At 44.8% G+C, this 14,634-nt stretch overlaps 1 protein-coding gene across 4 annotated transcripts in view; it reads left to right on the forward strand.

Annotated features, from left to right (window-relative positions):
- The window catches only part of TNRC6B (trinucleotide repeat containing adaptor 6B), a 109,352-nt gene that overhangs the window by 62,063 nt on the left and 32,655 nt on the right, over positions 1–14,634 (forward strand). For all 4 annotated transcript variants that reach the window (XM_073644340.1, XM_073644342.1, XM_073644338.1 and 1 more), the window contains 2 exons: positions 6,833–7,202; positions 11,553–13,973. In XM_073644340.1, coding sequence (XP_073500441.1) covers positions 6,833–7,202; positions 11,553–13,973 — 2,791 coding nt within the window. The remainder of the gene's footprint in view (positions 1–6,832; positions 7,203–11,552; positions 13,974–14,634) is intronic.

Below are 14,634 nucleotides of genomic sequence, written 5' to 3' on the forward strand. Positions count from 1 at the left end.
TGCAGTGACCTCTATCCCGGTGGCTCAGCACTATACGCTGCCGAGAGCGATCGCGCTCCTGTCAGTGTATAGCGTGCTGCTGGGTGATTGGATCGCCGTGGAGCATTGGGATTACGGCGGATAGGTGAGTATAAAATTTTTTTTATTTTAATATCGATTTTATTTCAACACTGAGCACAGAAGCCGGCTGAGGAGACTACTTCTCCCCACAGCGGCGCCTGCCCTCGCTATTATCAGTGGGAGCGGCCGTAGGCTGATGGGTGGAGTAGTCTCCCGCAGGCAATTCTTTGTGCATTTTTGCCGCGTTTTTGACTTATTGACTTGAATTGAGTCAGTCAAATATGCAGCAAGAATCTGCAGCAAATCCGCACATATTTTTATACCTGCGTTTTTGCTGCGGATTTGACTGACTCAGTTCAAGTTAATGGGTGAAAAACAATTCAAAAACGCCAAAATAATTGACATGCTGCAGATTTAAAAGCAATGACAATCCCGAAAGGAAAATTCCTGATCATGTGCACAGGACTTCAGGATTGTCATTGCATTAGCTGGCACAAGGATTCCCTACCGTTTTTGGCCCATTTCCATGCGGAAAAACACACACCGCCTTACGGTTCATGTGAGGAGGTTTGTTTTTTTGTTTTGTTTTGTTTTGTTTTGTTTTGTTTTTTTTTATAGAGATTTTGAAGTAGGCCTGGTTGGAAAAAAATGCATGTGAATTCACTCAAGCAGATCCCAATGAAATCTGCCATTAACTAGGCACTATCAAAAGTTTTGAGATATAAACTTTCAGAACTGCGTTCAGGAAAGGTAAACTTCCCAAAATAGGAAAATTTTCACTTGAAAAATCCTTTGTTTTTGAAAGCGTCAAAAAAGCTTTTATGAACAGAACCTATGGGGTACTCTTGTGCAGCAGTGACAATGGGGCATGCATGTAGTCCTCCTCATCTCTTTGCTCTATTGAATACCAGTTGCACAGTATGAACGGTGTGTTTTTCACAAGACCGCCTTAAATTCGGCTTTGAAATAAGTTTCTCTATATGCATTCTAGTTGTGGCAGCTGGACCCCTGTAAAGGTCCTTACACCAAAGTTCCCAAAGTGCAGCTTTCCTGTTGTTATTGATACCCTCGGCCAGTCAGCATAATTGTGTCATCTAATTAATAGACCTTTAAAAGGGGGATGTCCAGGATTTTCAAAATGTTGCCCAGTGGTGGATATCGATACAAAATAATAAAGACCCCTTTCTTGCCTATTCAGCCCATCTCTGCTCTAGCACAACTGCTCTGACGGTGTTATCAGTCACAGGGCTGCATCAGCCAGTCACTGGCCTCAGCTGTGACCACTAAAGCCAGTGATTGGCTGCAGCTATCATGTGACCAATGGATGTGATGTCTTCACTTCTGGACCGGTGGAGATCATCAGAGTGGCGGCGCTGTAGCAGAGGGTGATTGAACAAGAAAGTAATACTTGTATTATTTTATAACCATTCCTGCTCTCAAGCAACTTTTTGAAAATACACCAACCAAACAACTCCCTGCAGGCCGCTCCGTTGACCTTTCAGTGCAGGTTAGCCTTGCTGGTTTACGTCGGGGAAGGGAAGCCTTCCTTAGCATACTGCCTGGACTCGTACGCTTAATTCAGCACACTCACCGCTTTTCACATTATTTAGGTAAGTTAATAAAAATCGAGACAGAAACCTGTTTTCATAGTAAGGAGTTAACATCCATACCCGTGCTGCAGAGTTTCTCCCAAGTCTTATACTTGAACTGTGTGTAAAGGCCCCGTCACACTAAGCGATGCAGCAGCGATCCCGACAACCATACGACCGGTCAGGGATCGTTGCTGCATCGCTAATACATCGCTGGTGAGCTGTCAAACAGGCCGGCTCACCAGCGATCAGGGGAGCAGCGATATCGTGGAAAGAATCGTTCCACGATGTCCTGCTCCCGTTACCAGCCTGCTGCTTAAGCAGGAGCAGGCTGGTAACTATGGTAAATATCGGGTTACTAAGTGCGCGTGTGCCCCTAGTAACCCGCTGTTTACCATGGATACCACTCTGCTACGGTGCGCTGGAGCCTCCGCTCACCGTAGCAGAGTGGTATCTATGGTAAACAGCGGGTTACTAAGTGCGCGCTTGCCCCTAGTAACCCGATATTTACCATGGTTACCAGCCAGATCGTTGGTCCCGCTGGTCACACATAGCGACATCGCTGGTGAGGTCGCTGGTGAGTCACCAAAACCGTGACACAGCAGCGATCTCGCTAGCGATATCGCTTAGTGTGACGGGGCCTTAAGATGCCTGCCTTCTTTTGTATGATCACTTCCTTTCACAACCCTCCTCCCCTTGGGACAGGCAATTAAAGACTGACGTGAAAGCACTTCAGCTTGAAAACCTCAAACTCATTGATATAGAGCCCTACTCCTCAGACTTATCCCAGCAAGAATTAATGCCCAATTCATATTCGCCTTGTTTTTCCTGGTTATTGGCTTCTCACCGCTTCAATTCGGCGTCCACTAGTTGTTATCCATGCCCTGGCTCTCTGTGTACTATATGTCATCTTATAAGTGCAGGGGCATTTTAATGTCAAACTTTATTAGGAGGTTTTATAAGTTTTCAGCTTTTCTTTAAATTATTGAAGCCGCAGTGAGTTATACTGTGCAAGCCATCTGTGAAATGTTGCATTGTGCCTATTGGGACATGAAGACATTATACAGCAGGGTCACCCTCTTAGCAGCACTCTTGATCTTAAGTAACTGCGGCTCCTGCTGTTGTGAGGCCTACCCACTTGTGTATTACATGATTGCCTATTCACTTGAATGGTTGCCATTACATTTCTCCTGCTAATTGCTCAAGCAACATCTTTAAAGCAAACCTCCGCCCTAGAAATGAAAGGTGGCTATACATTTACCATCTATCACCTTACCTGGGCAATAGTGACTGCCGCATGTAAAGAGTTGGACAGAGCAAGCTACTTCTGTCAAGCGATTGCTTACTATGGCAATTGGAGGCCTAAGAATGGCCTTGCGGTCTGCCACAGATCAAAGTCTGCCAGATCCTGCCAGAGGCAGCAATGTAATGAGTGATCAGTCAGGAGAACACTGGCAGACTGAGATAATGCACTGCACTACTTCAGTAGTTCAGTGTATTTTCTATATTCAGGTTTCCTTGTGGAACTAATGAACATTATAAAACAATAAAAAATCCTAATTTCCCAATAAAAAAAAGGTTTAATCTGGGGAAAAAACAAAGCTGCAAGAAAAAAGCCATGTATTATGGTCATATCCGTAATAATCCATACTATAAAAAGATACTTCACAGTGATTGTTGTAAAAAAAAAAAAAAATCATGTCAGAATTGCAGTTATTTGTTCATCTTTTCTAACAAATAAAGAAAAGACGTAAAAAGTTATCAAGTCAAATGAATCCCATAATAAAACCGAATCTCTTGAAAAAGTTTTGGCTTTCAAAATATAACTACCCCAAAACATGATTCTTGTGGAAAGTAGTAAAGTGTTAATTAAAAAAAAAAAACACTCTAGAAATTGAGTATCACCTTGATCATGTTGACCTGAATTAAGAAATACCGTATATCATTAACTTGCATGGCGAATGCTGTAAAAGGAAGATGCTGAAAAACAATACCAGAATTGCTGTTTTTTTATTTTTAAGTCTTATTTTATGAAAGAGAGAACGAAATAAAAAATGACCAAAAGTGTTTTTTTTTAACCAAGGTGGCACAGTCTACAGCTTGGGTCTCAGAATATGGCGAAAAAAATCAAACAGCTTATTTTATAGTGATTAATTTTATTATTTGTTTACTTTTTGGAATAGGATTATAATATAAATTTGGCATTTTCATTATTGTATTGAAGCCGTTACCATGTCTACTATACTGCATAATGAACCATGTTTAAAAAGGAAAAAGAAACGTTCAAAATTAGTGGAATTTTTTATTGTACATTCGTCCTACAAAAGGTGTAGTAATAAGTGATCAAAAAGTTATGTACCAATAAAAGCTACGTTTTGACACCGAAATATAAGCCCTTACACAGCTCTGTTGACAAAAAATTGTAAAACGTATGGCTCTTAGGATGTGGAGTCACAAAGTTGAGATGATTTGTTTTTTTTAATGTATTGTGCAAAATTAATAAAAAAAAAAACTTTAATATGGCACCGCCTTAATCATGCTGACACAGAAAACCGTATTCATGCAGCATGTGAATAGTTTAAAATTTAATGTGTCAGGAAAAACTAGCAATTTTGGTGAAGTTTTTTTAATTCCCATAAAGAAATAATAAAATATAGTTATCACGTTGTATGCATCTCAAGCTGGTGCCACGAATTAATAAAACTCATCCCACAAAAAACGAGCCGGCATACATCCACACCGATTGAAAAAATAACGACTCATTGTATGGAACCATGAAAGGGCAAAAAAAAATCTGTTTAGTCATTCGTATCTGTCACAGGATTTTTGCTAATCCATGTGAGAGCAGCATGATGACGAGGGCCAGACTCTTATTCCAGCGATGTGTCACTTACTGAGCTGCTGCTGTCCCTGCTCACACCACTGATTGGCTGCTTTCTTTGTACACTCTGCATAGGCAGAAAGCTGCCAATCCATGATCGGGGCGCGGTTATACAGATTTAATGAATGTGAAGGTTACGTGGCAGCAGGTTTATTAGACCTCTAATGATGATCTCCTGCTGATAAAACTGTGATTTTTATCAAAACTACAACAAGCAGCCTAGTAAGTGACACATCACTGGAATCAGGATCTCTGGCCCTAATTTATACTGCTCTCAGATTAGGTAGTTAAAGAATGCTGACAGATTCCCTTTAAGGGATTAATTAATTATAAATGTCTTTTTGCAAAGGAAAAAAACTGTAATCAAAATTTCTACCTCCTCTTTTTAAAAATATTTGTGAAATTTGACAAACCGTAGTTTATTCGTCTTTCCCTAAGCCATACATGTCAAACTCTGGCCCGGAAGGTGGTTTTATTTGGCCCGCGACACCAGAACCACCACCCCTATGTTAGGACCATTATACTATATGGAGGATTATGTGGGGCCCCATGATACTGTATGGAGGAGTATGTGGGGCCCCATGATACTGTATGGAGGACTCTGTGGGGCCCCATGATACTGTATGGAGGAGTATGTGGGGCCCGATGATACTGTATGGAGGACTCTGTGGGGCCCCATGATACTGTATGGAGGACTATGTGGGGCCCCATGATACTGTATGGAGGACTATGTGGGGCCCCATGATACTGTATGGAGGACTATGTGGGGCCCCATGATACTGTATGGAGGACTATGTGGGGCCCCATGATACTGTATGGAGGACTATGTGGGGCCCCATGATACTGTATGGAGGACTCTGTGGGGCCCCATGATACTGTATGGAGGACTCTGTGGGGCCCCATGCTACTGTATGGAGGACTCTGTGGGGCCCCATGCTACTGTATGGAGGACTCTGTGGGGCCCCATGCTACTGTATGGAGGACTCTGTGGGGCCCCATGCTACTGTATGGAGGACTCTGTGGGGCCCCATGCTACTGTATGGAGGACTCTGTGGGGCCCCATGCTACTGTATGGAGGACTCTGTGGGGCCCCATGCTACTGTATGGAGGACTCTGTGGGGCCCCATGCTACTGTATGGAGGACTCTGTGGGGCCCCATGCTACTGTATGGAGGACTCTGTGGGGCCCCATGCTACTGTATGGAGGACTCTGTGGGGCCCCATGCTACTGTATGGAGGACTCTGTGGGGCCCCATGCTACTGTATGGAGGACTCTGTGGGGCCCCATGCTACTGTATGGAGGACTCTGTGGGGCCCCATGCTACTGTATGGAGGACTCTGTGGGGCCCCATGCTACTGTATGGAGGACTCTGTGGGGCCCCATGCTACTGTATGGAGGACTCTGTGGGGCCCCATGCTACTGTATGGAGGACTGTGTGTGACATGCCTGCCCAACCGTAAACCTGACCTATGTTGGCCACATTATCTGGTTTGGGACTTCATAATCGGTCATCGCTGGATCATTATATTAAAGTTTGCAATGAAACTAAAACTGTACGTAAAGCACATTTTGCTTGTACTACTTTTTGTTTTTCTTTGGGAAAATCTGAAGACCTCTTGTTGCAAATAACCCTTTTAACCTCCAGAGGTATAGCTCAAAAGCAAAAAAAACAAACAATTTTCTGAAAATAAGTTGAAATCTTTTAGATACAAATTGATGAGAACAGATACAAATATAGTGCCTGGCAGCAAGTGTCTTTTGTTGGCGTGATTACGTTAATAGTAGTGGTCCCATATATCGCCTCTCGTGTATCAGATTCTCAGATATAAAAAGACGAGAGTTTTTGCTAATTGCAAATAAACATGAAGACTCTTCTTTATACCTCGTCACAGTTATTTTTAATTTAACGAAGTGTAACCTGTCTGCCCTGATGAGATGGTGGTCTGTTTCATGGATAAATAGATTATTCATAACCATTTTTTAGTAGCACATTGTCTATACCCTGCTTTCAGTTCAGAATTCAGAGTTGAAAGACAAAATATTTTGTTGAAAATGTAATCTCCTCCTCTTTGTCCTGTTAGTAATGGTCCTTCATGCCTCACCTGAAATAGTCAGTGTCTTCTTTCCTCATTGTCGCCTCTGACTGTTCATTCGAAGCTGCTACTGATGTCGATCTGGTAATGAATCCATGAGAAGGGGACTATTTTTACCCTGTCAAAAAAGACATTGTGTGTTTTTCCTGTGTTAATGAAACCGCGATGAGGGTTTTAGTTTATTCATTTACTTTTTTTTTTTCCCTTAGGTCACAGAACAAAAAACCAAAGTGCCCGAAGTGACGAAACCAAGTTCAAGCCAAGCGACGGCCGCCAGCCTACCTGGCAGTTCCCCCTCGCCACCAGTAAATGGTGGCAACAATGCCAAAAGGGTGGCAGTGCCGAACGGACAACCGCCCAGCACCGCCCGCTACATGCCTCGGGAGGTGCCACCGCGATTCCGCTGCCAGCAGGACCACAAAGTGTTACTGAAACGTGGGCAGCCCCCTCCAGCGTCCTGTATGCTGCTGGGGGGAGGAGCAGGGACTCCCCCCTCCTCCTCTGCACCAGGGACTAGCCCAGGCAACGCACAGCCAGGGACAGGAGCACTGCTGCCGGGGGAGAGCGGACCCGCTACAGGTAAGCAAAATTCTTATGCCGTCTAATTTAATTAATCTCAAACTAAACCTGCGGATCTGATAAATTTCACATCCATCCGCTGGAAAGCTTTCTGCCGCAACTTGAGTGTTTCTTTTTAGGCTCTATGGTTTTTCCAAACCCCAGAGCGTAATAAATGTAGAATGTTAAAAAACAAAACAAATACTCTGCGCTCACCAGTCTGGCCACCCACGTTGGTCACTACAGGGTTTCCGGTTATCCGCAGCTTTTTTTCCCACCGTTGAGTGCTTCATATCCAGTCTCTAGGAAGGGCATTTCCGTCCATGACCAGACCCTGTGCAGTGTGTTGATGTGGCACATGTCCTGACGTCAGGACTTGCAGTGACCTCTGAGGCCTGGTCATGGTCGCAACGGAGTTCCATCCTAAAGCAAATACACTTAACCTTTTGCCGACACTTTATGGGATTGACCGCCATTTTGCTGCATTCACACAGAGCGAATAAAAAAAATCATATTTTGGAGTTCTGGGGGGGTTGTAAAATTTGAGTAGAATTCAGTTTTACTCAGATTTGCCCATGTCGGTTAGTTACACTCCTTACTCCCTGGCAACTCATCCGAAACTTATCTTGTTTGTAATTTCATGAAAATATTTTGTTCCATTAAATTGCCCAAGATAGTCATATTATTCTCCTAAATTGTTCCAGGTTGTGAAGCTCACAGCAGAGGTTCTCTCTCCCCACTCTTTAAGTTATAATCCCCTGTAGTGTCAGCATGGAAGGACCTCAACGCCTGGTCATCCCTACTATAGTGCCAACCACATAACAGTGCCCATAAAATCATTTAGTAGTGCACACGGTATAGCTACTGCTACTGCAGTGCCCATGACCGTGCCCCTGTAGGATACTTTTTGTCTCCGCTGTGACTTGATAGCGTGAATGCGTCAAACTTGGCTGTCAGAGACCAGCTGTGAAGAAGTTAAATGGGGAGAAGTGATATATAATTGATGTCCTCTCTGACGTTACCTCTAGGACAGCACTAGGAATACATCTACCAGTATTATGGACATTTTAATTATTTATTTTACCCCATAGTTGTTCAAGGTGCCTCACAAGGTTCTTAAGATACAGTTTGGCCGCATTGGTAGTAAGATATATTACAAAAACTTTGACAGTCAGAGGTTTACTTTGCATTAATTTTTATGTCTGTGAGACCTCAAAGGATTCCAACCATCTAAATATACCCAATACTTGTAAAATCTACTATCCCTAACATCCGTTTTATGGGACCCATAGAAGGGCTTTCGTACACAGTGGATCATTGGTTTGGTTTACTTTAATTTTATTGCTATTTTAAGGGAAACCTGCCAGAAGGTTTTTGCCAAAGTGTCACCACGACCTGCAGTCTTCCCCGGTGTCCTTCGTAGCCCCAGTCAATGCATCAGTTTGATAAAAAGTGTTTCATGTCCTCTCGCTTCATATACCACTAATTCTGTCAAGGAGGTGGAGTTTTGGCAAAGTCCTGCTTATTCCCACACTACTTGACTTAATGGATATCTCAAGGTTTTGTAATGACATTGCTGGTCTTCAGAGACATCTAAAGCCGGCTGGAATAAGGTGTGGACAATTTGACTTGTCTCTGTAGTGTCTCGGCCTCTTTGAACGGACAGACTTTTATTAGAATATGACACGAGGTTATGGAAATTTATTTTTATTAAAATGACCCCTCACCTGGATCAGTTGTAAGAATAACAGTCTTAGATTTAGGGACCGGATTGCAGTAGTTGTAACAAAGGTTAGAATTGTGACTTCTGTATAAATGTTATATAATTTGGAGAAGGGTATGAAGGGTAAGAGTGCTGGATGGCAAAACACAACTGATTGTATGTGTCCGATTTATGCTTGATTTACTTCTTGGTGGTTCTTGTACTGTAGTGCACAACTTACACATGTTTGATACATTGTTGGATTGATGGAAGGTTTTTTTTTCCCAAGTGCTAAATATATTATTTAGTGCTACGAAGGTCAACTTTGGCGACTGAAGGAAGAGAAAGCTCATGTGGTGGCACTATGGGGGCAAAAACCTTCTGATAGGTTTCCTTTAAGACCCAATAAACGTCAAAAATGTCATTCACATAAGAGAGCTGATGTTGAGGCACAGGGGGGAGCGAGTCAGATTAGAACTTCTGGCTTTTGCCCTGGTGGAAACTACCAGCGATGTGGTTTTGCATGCAGCTGGGAGGCCCACGCTGGGAAACACTAGTGTATCCTCTGCTAACGCAATGAGGATTTGTTTTTTTGTTTTGCTATGTTTTTTTCATCATGTGTATTTTTATGACGGAGTGTGGGTAAGACTTAATTATTATGTGGCTCTGTGAATGTTTTGACAAATTGGAGATAAAATCTTTAAGTTGGAGAATTGTCAGGCTCCGTCTCTGCAGTAGTGATGTGATGTAGGATATATCAAATCCGTTCAGGACTAGGAATAGGAGCGCACTCTTCTCTGTATGTGGCAGGGTCTCTTCAGGAACACAAAGGCCCCTTTCTGTGGAAAACTAGCAGTGTACATGGTGTTCTGGAATAGCTTTTCAGGCTGTAAGAATCTCTTTCACGTATTGAGGCCTCTTGAGGGGCAACTCTTGTGGTGTCCAAGACTTCTGTCCAGACATCTGTAGACTCTTATGTAGGTCCAGAAACTTGGCTTCTATCCTTCAGAGTGGAAACAGAAACAGCTCTCCAATGATGTGTGTGTACCCGGGGAGACCTCTACACGAACAATTTTATTATATGTGGGATTTGTTCTTTTCTTAGTAAATTAACGTTTTCTGCAGAATAATGGTTTAAATCTGTGTTTTGTACTGGCAGGGAGGCATTTACCAGGGTTTTTTGTGTGTATCTGTGAACTTCTATGCAAAAATACAAGGGCTTCTCATTAACAATAACAATGTGGGTAAAGTTAGTGCGAACCTAGGCCACTTAGGATGCGCTGCGGCCCATTTTATCCTCTTGATCAGATGGGGGATTACATGTCAGAGGGCCGGAGCCTTCAGCTGCAGCCGTATACATTCCTTATGGGATCATGTATAGGTTGTATATGGTTGTAATGTGGGCTTATTTGCATCGCCAAGAACCATATGGGGTTCTTCTGAACTGCAGTATGGCATTGTACACACATCCTTTCTGTGCTGCCCAAATACTATTCAGTTCGGTAACTTTAGGTGCCCATATGGCCATTCTCTATTTTTTAATAAGTAAAAATTTCACAAATGTAAGTAGAAAACGGGCAAAAAATATTTTTCTCCTCCCTGATTCCTGCAATTTTTTTATACTCTCTAAGCAATAAATCATATGATAGTGTTTTTTTTGGTTTTGTTTTTTTTTTAAATAAACTTTGGGAAAAGATTTTACTAATCCTGTCTATTTTCTCACCATTGTAAACTTTGGCTTATATGCTAATAATGTTTAAAACTCTTTTTAAAGGGATTGTCTGTGACTTTTACATTAATTGCCTATTAGGGATGAGCGAGCATACTCTGATATGGAGTTATCCGAACGTGCTCTGGTTCGGATAGAGGAGCCAGCATGCTCGAGTCAAATGCTCGGGTAGCCATGGCCGCATGTATCGTGGCCACTAAACATGTGGAGAATGCATTTGACGCGAGCACGCCGGCTCCTCTATCCGAACCCGAGCACAGTCCGATAACTCCATATCCGAGCATGCTCTCTCATCCCTATTGCCTATCCTTAGGCCATGTTCACACATTTAGTATTTGGTCAGTATATCCTATCAGTATCTGTAAGCCAAAACCAGGAGTGGGTGATAAATTCAGAAGTGGTGACGTGTTTCTATTATATGTTTCCTCTGCTTGTTCCACTCCTGGTTTTGGCTTACAAATACTGATGTAAAATACTGGATTTGTGAACATGGCCTTTAGATAGCTCACCAATATCTGATTGGTGGGGATACGACACCCGGCACCCCTGCCGATCAGCTGTTCCCGGGTCTGGTGGCGGTCAAATCTGCTCAGTTGTGGGGCTGCCATCTCCATCAACTGTATAGTGGCTGTGTCAGAGTACTGCACATTCACCCCCCTGTTCAAATCAATAGGGGGCAGATGTGCAGTACTCTGCCACAGCCACTATACTATTGACTAAGCTGTTCTGTTAAGCTCCGCAGCTCATCTGCGGGGGTGCCGAGCATCACACCCCCACCGGCCCGATGTTTATGACCTATTCAGACAATTCCTTTAATGAACATGGCATGTACAATATATTATATCCTACATCAGATAGATGTGTATATATATATTAGTTAATACTTCATGGTTTATTTAATGTTGAATCTAATTTTACTTTACATATTTTTCTTTTCCAGATTCGTCAGGGGCAGCTGCTACTTCAAATTATGCAAATTCCACTTGGGGCTCGGGAGCCCCATCCAGCAGCGGCCCTAACGCAAACCCTCCCCACGCCTGGGACAAAGTGATTGTAGACGGGTCGGATATGGAAGAGTGGCCTTGCATAGCCGGCGTGGACGCAGAGCCCCCTTCCGACAACGCCACAGACAACAACAGTGCCTCGAACCCAGCCTCGGAGAAGGGTCCCCCACAAGGAAGCGCCACTAATCACAAAGGAAGGGGGGGCCAAGGCCAACAACAGCAGCAGCCTGGCAGTGAATGTATTCAGGGGGTATGGAAAGCTGACCCCAAGGCTAAGCCCGTCCCGTCTTCCAACCCTGCTACAGAGGGCGTTAATAGACTAGGAAACTGGAGGAATATGGGTGGGTCTGAACGAACGGGACCTGCCTCTAGTTTCAGCAATTTTAACCCAAATACCAACCCGTCGGCCTGGCCGGCCCTGGTTCAGGAAAGCAGCAGGAAAGGGAACCCAGAGCCAGATGGCAGCTTCTCCAGCGCACAGCTTGGCCCCACGGGTCCACCCTCTCGGGAGCAGCAGTCAAAGATGGAAAATGCGGGTGCCGGTTTTGGAGCCTCAGGCAGAGAGCCGGCAACAACCCATCACACTGACGGACCAAAAAATGGAAACACTAACTCTATGAACTCAAATTCTTCAATTCCCCTTGACAACAAGGGAACTGCCTTTGGGGCAGGGGATGCCTGCCGAGGTTCTGACCTCTCTGCTCAAAGCACTGGAGAAAGAAAGAATGGAGGGGTGGGCACTTGGGGGACAGCAAGGGGTCAGTCTGTCACAGGAGATGCCAATAGTGGACATGGCAATTCTGGAAATAATGGACGAGAGAGGGATGATGCAAGGAAAGTGTCTTCATCTCATAGGCCCAATGGGTCCAGGGGAGATTCTTGGGACAACAAAAGTGGTGGAAATGGTTCTTGGGGATATGGCCCACAGGCAGACCCCAGTGAAGTAAAGTGGGGTGAAGGGAACAAAATGGTGGCAGGTGGGGTGTCTCAGGGAGAATGGAAGCAGCCGTCTGGACAAGAGGATTTAAAAGTTGGAGATTGGGGGGGTTCAAGCCAAGGAAATTCTAGCACTGGAGCATGGGACAATCAGAAGGGCCACTCACTATCCGAGAACCAGGGCAACTCGTCATCATCGGCCTGCTGGGGCCGATCTCCCAGCTCTGCAGGAAGTGAGGCGGGTGGGCAAAGCACTGGAAGCAACCCCAAGGCTGGGGGTAGTGGAGACAGCTTGAACTCTTGTAATCGGCGGTCACATAGACCTACTCTCCCAGATAGTCAGGATGTTTTGAAGACCCTGCTGAATCGAACAGACTTAGATCCCAGAGTACTTTCCAACTCTGGCTGGGGCCAAACCCAGATAAAGCAAGATGCAGCATGGGACACAGAGGAAGTTAAAGCTCGACCTGACGGTAAAGCAGACCGTGGCACTGAAGGCTGGGAAAATACATCACAAGCAAAGAGCTCAGGGGGTTGGGGGGATGCCCCCAGCCAAAGCAATCAAAATAAGTCTGGTTGGGGAGAAGCCCATGCACCGGTTTCGTCTGGTCAGGAATGGAAGGACACAAAAGCAACTAGCTGGAATGACTATAAAAATAGCCCATCTGGTTGGGGTGGTGGTGGTGGAGGAGGAGGAAGTGGTGGTGGGGGAAATGGGGGTGGGGTTGGTGGACGACAAGAGGAAAAGGCAGGTCCTGGATGGAACAATGATAATGGTTCAAGTACTGAGCAAGGTTGGGGCACTCGACAACTGAATTCTGGAAGTGGATGGTCTGCTGGAAAGAATGGATGGGGAGGAAGCAACAGTGAGGACATGGAGCCACCCAAAGGCCCTGTTGGCTGGGATGGTTCAGGAAACAAAGCTTCCTCTGGCTGGGGAGAAGTAGGGCAAAATGATGTTGGCTCTTGGGGTAATGGGCCAAATGCTAACCCAGCTTCTCGAAGTGGTTGGGAGGAGAGTAAAAGGCCTCCTGGAGGAGGTAATTGGGGAGAAGCACCTCGGCCTCCCGTACCCTGGAACAAGCAGCAGGAAGCTACACCGGCTGTGCAGTCTTCTGGCTCTTGGGGCCCTCAGGCTCCAACACCTGGAAATGGGCGGCAACCACCCAACCCAGGATGGAAAGGTGGACCTACACCTACAGTGTCGAAGGATGATGAGCCAAGTGGCTGGGAGGAGCCAACACCGCAATCCATTGGACGTAAAATGGACATTGATGATGGTACAGCGGCCTGGGGGGATCCTACCAATTACAATTACAAGAATGTTAGCTTGTGGGACAAAAATGCGCAAGGAAACCCTGGTCAGATGCCACGGGAGCAGGGCATGCCAGGGTCAGTAGCCAACAAGGCAGCGCCATCAGGTATGGGTAAATTCGTTGTAAAATGTTGTAACCATTGCATATGTATATTTTACTTCTTTAAGAAAAGTTCTGGAAACACTACATTGAGGACTTTATTTTATGATTTTGCCTATTGGTAATTGAGTATTTTTGAAGCAGTGGATTTTTATTTTTTTAAGTGCGTGTGATTATATTCACTAAACGGCCCTGACGCATGCCAGACAGGGAGGCTGAGTGAACTGCAGATTGGTGCGACACTGGGTTATTCCACAAACCCACTCCCTGTCTGGCACCATGGAGCCGGCTTAGGGGACACTGGGTCTTGCTGCAGTGTAAACTTATTTTGATCTAGCAAGGAGTCAACAGATTTAGTCCAACGTTTCGACCAGGAGCGGTTTTTGTCAAGGACATCTGCTACGGGTGCTGATAGGCAGAAATCTAGTAGAGCAATAACTTAAAACGTAAGATCTCTTTCATGTCACAGGAGGGCCTGTGTGGAGCAGGAGCCGGGAAACAGGAAATGCGGGGTGTAAGCCGCATTTGGTCTACTAGATTTGTGCCTACCTGCACCCGCAACAGATGTCCTTGACAGACTGCTCCTGGTCAAAACGTTGGACCAAATCTGTTTTTGACTCCTTGCTGGATCAAAATAAATTTACACTGCAGCTGGACCCACAGTGCT

The sequence above is a fragment of the Phyllobates terribilis genome, unplaced genomic scaffold, assembly GCF_046119375.1.
Source record: "Phyllobates terribilis strain yellow unplaced genomic scaffold, ASM4611937v1 Scaffold_8__6_contigs__length_399053987, whole genome shotgun sequence".
NCBI classification, from domain to species: Eukaryota; Metazoa; Chordata; class Amphibia; order Anura; family Dendrobatidae; genus Phyllobates; species Phyllobates terribilis.